Source organism: Orycteropus afer, unplaced genomic scaffold (assembly GCF_000298275.1).
Source record: "Orycteropus afer afer isolate SDZICR_OR568_19922 unplaced genomic scaffold, OryAfe1.0 scaffold00291, whole genome shotgun sequence".
In the NCBI taxonomy this organism is placed as follows: domain Eukaryota; kingdom Metazoa; phylum Chordata; class Mammalia; order Tubulidentata; family Orycteropodidae; genus Orycteropus; species Orycteropus afer.
Window position 1 is genome coordinate 2,148,264 of NW_006921878.1, and position 5,751 is coordinate 2,154,014.

Here is a 5,751-nt window from a genome sequence, read left to right on the forward strand (position 1 = left end):
GGGCAGGGGGTAGGGGGCGGGGCTTAGAGAGGGGCCCCGAGAAAAGCAATGGGTTCACACACAGGAGGTTGGAGAGCTCGAAGGGGTTCCAGGTGGGGAGGGCTCAAAGAGGGGAAGGGCATTGAAGAAAGACGGAGGGGAGGTACAGAAAAGGGTCTTAGAGACAGAAAGGGGCTCAGAGAAGTGGAGGTTGGGAGAAGGGGGATGGGCCTTCAGAGGGGAGGAGGGGGCCCCATCAGCCACCCCTTGTCATCAAGCCAAGGTTCCCAGGAAGGGTGGAATCTAGAGGCCAGGGTCAGGGTGACATACCACCCACCTCCCCAGGGAAAGAGAATCCAAATGCTGGGGGGAGGCTGATAAGGAGCCTTCCACCAGCATCCCTCTTCTCTGAAGCCACCCCACTCTGTTCCAGGAGACCCCAGAGGGCCCCCCACCCTTTTCCCTTTGTCCCTTCCACAGTCCCCAGACACCCGTTTTCATCCCACTCTAGGGAGTCCTGGGCACTGTCCTGCCTTAACCCTGGTCATCACCCTCCCTCCACAGAACCTGGCCTTCAGCGCTGGCTACGCCTCTGCCTCACTCTACGACCTTGGGCTCTCTCATGGCCTTGGTTTTCTGATTCATAGAACAAGGCCAGTTTGGGCCAAATTAGAAACAGGCTAATTTGGGAAAGAGCATCTCATCTGCCTGCCCCAGGTGGTGTCCCCACTTCTCCAGGACAAACCACAGCCTTGGGCCCTGCTCCCTCCCTCATTCCCCTCTGTCGCCCTCTGCAGCACCTGTGGTGACTGGAACAGGACCCAACTTCTCCCTGGGAGAGCTGCAGGGGCACCTGGCATATGACCTGAATCCAGCCAGCACTGGCATGAGAAGAACACTACCCAGCACCTCCTCCAGTGGGTACGTGCTCTGGTCCCCACCCCAGAGCATTTCACAACCCTCCACCCACCCTGCTTTCACTCCAGCTGGCTCATTCCTCTGCCTGGAATGCCTTTTTTCATGACCCACCTAGGAAATTCCTACTCATCCTTCAAAACCAATGCCACTGCCATTCTAACTCATAGCGACCCTATAGGACAAGGCAGAACTGCCCCATAGGGTTTCCAAGGCTATCCTTTATGGAAGCACACTGACACATCTTTCTCCCACAGGGCAGCTGGATTTGAACCTCTGACCTTTCAGTTAGCAGCCAAGCCCTTAACCACTATGCTACCAGGACTCTTTTATCCTTTAAAAAACAAAACAAAACAAAACACTCCATCAAGTCAATTCCCATTAATAGCAACCTTCGTTGGGTTTCCAAGGCAGTAAATCTTTACTGAAGTAGATTGCCCAGTCTGCTTTCCAAGCAGTAGCTGGTGGATTTGAACCACCAGCCTTCTGATTAGCAGTCAAGTGCCTTAGGCACTGTGCTAGCAGAGCTCCTTAACATTCAAAACCCAGCCCCAAATGCCTCCTCTCCCAGCGTTCACACCCCAGCCTCAAGTTCTCATGGCCCAGCCATTGGGACTCCCCTGAGTCTGCAGACGCAGGTTCTTGCTGAGATAGGCTGTGTAGCTGTGATGTGCTGACACTGTGAAACTCGGTTTCCCCGTCTGTGGAGAGGCCATTACAATATTATAGGGTTGTTCTGAGGATTACAGGAGGCCAAATGATTAGGCAGGAGCTCTGGTAGCATAGTGCCTAAGGCACTTGACTGCTAACCAGAAGGCTGAGAGTTCAAATCCACCAGCTACTCCTTGGAAGGAAGGTTGGGCAATCTACTTCCGTAGTGATGCCTCCTGGGAAACCCCAAGGAGGGGCTGCTATGAGTCCGGTCCGACTCGATGGCACATAACAACATCAAGTGATTAGCCAGGGTTCTTGGATTTTAGTCTCCACTCTACTAGTTTGCTTCCCGACCTCGCTTAAGCCTCTCCCCGTCTCTGGCTCTTGGTGACCCCTGGCAAGCAATGAGAGGGATCGAACATGTGTTAACTGAAAACAAACTGGCAGTCTCGGGCTTCCGCGATGTGTCGCGATACTACTATCCTCGCTCCCCCTAAGGACCGGAAATTGTAAAGTCCGCCCCCCACCCCACCCCCGCGTTTCTTTGATAAGTGGCCCACGCTCTCCTCTCCTCGTCCCTTAGGAGCAAGCGGCACAAATCGGGTTCAATGGAGGAAGACGTGGACACGAGCCCCGGCGGCGACTACTACACCTCGCCCAGTTCTCCCACGAGTAGCAGCCGCAACTGGACGGAGGACATGGAAGGAGGTAGGGCGGACGGCGGGGGCGGAGATGGCCTTCCGGTCAGGGTTACCGCGGCGAGGACTACGTGTCCCGGCAGTGACTGCGTGGGCGCTAGGGATGGGAAGCTGGCCCGGAGCCGCGGAGCCTCCTGGGAATCATAGTTGTAAGGGTTGCGCTCTGTTGGAAATAAACTCCGGGCTCGCGTTTCCGGAGCACTTTGGTTCCGCTCAAAACCTAGAGGGCGGAGACTCTCTCCCTGCTTGATTTTACTGCGTGTTGTTTGTTCAGGCTCTGATAGTGCTCTTCACCATTTGCCCTCTTCCCTAGTAGAGAGTCCTAAGAGATAGGATCCGTTCTCATTAGGGTCCTTGTTGGAGTTTCTTTTTTATTAGCTTCCCATTCCGTGGGTCCATATGGTTCCAGTTCTGTAGTAGCTCATGTCTTTTTTTTTTTTCCTCCACTTAAAACTTTTTTTTCATTTGTAGCAAAACATACACTGATTCAACAATTCATAATAATACACTTCAATGACACTGAAGACATTCTCTGAGTTGTGCCACAGTCCTCACCCTCCTCTTCCATATTGGTCTTGCCCCATGAACATGAACTCACTGGCCCCTCAGCTGCCTATCTAACCTTTCTAGTTGGCTGTTGTCAATTTCATCCATTATAGATAGCTCTCAAAAGAGCACAAGCTCAAAGCAGACCTTTTTCACTGGTTAAGCTAAACCTTTGTTTCCTTTTAAAAAGACTCCAGGAGATAGTTTTGATTTAAGGTTTAAAGATGATCTCAGGACAGTAGTTTCCAAGGCTCATCCAACTGTCATGGTTCCAGAAAGTCTGGATTCCATGAGAATTTGATAATCTGTTTTGATTTCCTCTGTTTTGATCAGAACCCCATGTTTCTGTTGTGTCTCCATTTTCTCATAAAGAATGTTTCCAAGAGGTTTTTTATTGTTGTTTGTTGGGTTTTTTTGGTTTGTCTTTTTTTTTTTTTTTTTAGCATTTTGTTTATTTGTGATGGCAATACACACAACCAAACATACATCCATTCACAGATTCTGTGTGGACGATTGAATGACATTGGTTACATATTTCACATTGTGTCTCCATTCTCATGATCTCTACCCACGTTGTTTCAGCACCATTAATGTACACTCTTTGCCCTTCAGAGTTCTCACCTGTGCTTTGAATTAATTGTTGTCAGTTTAAACTCATATATAGATGATTTATAAAGAGTGCTGTGCATCAGGCAAACATTCTTTGTTAAAAGGACTGAAAGAACTGTTATTTAGTTTAATAATGGTATCATGGGATCATTTTGGTTCAAGGTTTAAAGATGATTTCCAGGCATTAGATTTGAAGGTTCCCCCAGCCTCAATGGATCCAGGAAGTCTGGTTTCTGTAGGAGTTTGAAGTTCTGTTCCACACTTGTCCTGAGAGGTTTTATTATTGCTCTTTCGTTTCCATGGGATCCTCTCCAGAGTTTCTTTCTCTCTTTCTTTCTATATTCTAGTGTCTCCTCAAACTGGTCTGTCTTCTTCATTCCCTGTGTCCAAGTGGTGACAATAAGTAAACTTCCTACTTCCATGTCTTCACCTCTGCCCAGATCTCCATCTCTTGTTTCTACTGCCCTCCTGATATACTCTGATACCAAATTACCTCCCCACCGACCACCTTCCGTCACTCACTCTTCACTCACCTGTGGTCTCTGCCTATCATTCACGCTAGAGAGTGGCCCAGTGCTGCCAGAGGCCCAGCACCTCAGAGGCTGGGATAGCACCGGACAGGAGCCCCACTTCCCTTCAATCAGGTCTGCTTTTTTTTTTTTTTTTTTGATACATTGGGCTCTTAGGCAGTATATCATTCTACAAGAGCCAAAATAGGACCTTGATTATGTCCCACCTGAATTCAGAGACCATCTAAAGAATAGATTTCACACATTGGGCAGCAGTGACCAAAGACCAGGTGAGTTGTGGGAGGACATCAAGAACATGATATATGAAGAAAGTAAAACCAAACCAAACCCGCTGCTGTCGAGTCACATTCGACTCATAGCAACCCCTCCTTGGGTTTCCGAGGCGGTATCACTACGGAAGTAGATTGCCCAACCTTCCTTCTGAGGAGTGGCTGGTGGGTTTGAACCGCCAGCCTTCTGGTTCACAGTCAGATGCCTTAGGCACTACGCCACCAGAGTTCCCAAGAAAGCACAAGGTCATTAAAAGACAGGAAAGGAAGAAAAGACCAAAATGGATGTCAGAAGAGACTCTGAAACTTGCTCTTGAAGGGAGAGTAGCTACATTTCTACAGTGGAAGAAATGATTAAATGAAAGCGCTGAATGGAAGATTTGAAAGGTGATGATATACTAACTACACAGAAACATTGTTCTACATCCTACTTTGATGTAGTGACTGGAGTCTTAAAAGTTTGCAAGCAGCCATCTATATGCAACAATGGGTCTCTCTTCGTCCAGAGCAAAGAAGAATGAAGAAAACCACAGATGCATGGAAAGTTAGTCCAAGGGACTAGTGGACCATGTGAACCTCAGCCATGAGATTGACCATGAGACCTAAAAAACCAGATGGTACCTGGCTACCACTGTCAACCACTCGGAAAGGGATCAGTGCAGGAGATCCTGGATGGAGTGAAGAACAATGTGGAACAAAACTCAAGATCATAAAAAAGACCACGCTTACTGGTCTGATAGAGCCTGGTGAGATGTTCAAAACTATGGCCTCTAGTCACCCTTCAGGCCTAGATCACGTGGCTTCCAGCCAAACAATAGACAGGCATATAAGGTGAACATTTATATCAGGTAGATACACTCCTTAGAACAATCAATCATGGGAGAACAGAAGGGCAGTATTTACACAGGGAGCTAGCTCAGGGGACAGGAATGTATAGGAAAGAAGGACACAGGGAAGAGGTAACTACAGGGAGGAAGTAGGAAGAGAGCTGTTATATTGTGGGGAATTGTAGTCAATGTCATCAAACAAAATGTATTTGAACTGCTGTATGGAAAATGAATTTACTCTGTAAACTTTCACCCAATCACAATAAATTTTTTAAAAAAAGATTTCAAAGGGTGGCTGGAGAAGACAAAGTATTATAATGTAATGTGTAAAGATCTGGAGTTAGAAAACCAAAATGGAAGAACATGCTAGTCATTTCTCAAGCTAAAAGAACTGAAGAAAAATTTAGCCTTGAATTGTAGTATTGAAGGATTCTGTAGGCAAAATATTGAATGATGCAGGAAACATCAAAAGAAGATGGAACGAATACACACAGTCACTGTACTAAAAAGAATTGGTTGACATTCAGCCATTTCAGAAGGTAGTATATGATCAAGAACCAATGGTATTAAAGGAAGACGTCACAGCTGCACTGAAGGAGTTGACAAAAAATAAGGTTCCAGGAATTGACAATACCCAATGATATGTCTCTACAAATGGATGCAGCGCTGGAGGTCCTTGCTCATTTATGTCAAGAAATTTGGAAGACAGCTACCTGGCCAACCA

General features: G+C 47.2%; 1 protein-coding gene across 1 annotated transcript in view; it reads left to right on the forward strand.

The window, feature by feature from the left end:
- NFIC (nuclear factor I C) overlaps positions 1–5,751 on the forward strand; it is a 134,157-nt gene that overhangs the window by 103,220 nt on the left and 25,186 nt on the right. Inside the window, exons 5-6 of the mRNA XM_007951084.1 lie at positions 777–900; positions 2,132–2,256. Coding sequence (XP_007949275.1) covers positions 777–900; positions 2,132–2,256 — 249 coding nt within the window. The remainder of the gene's footprint in view (positions 1–776; positions 901–2,131; positions 2,257–5,751) is intronic.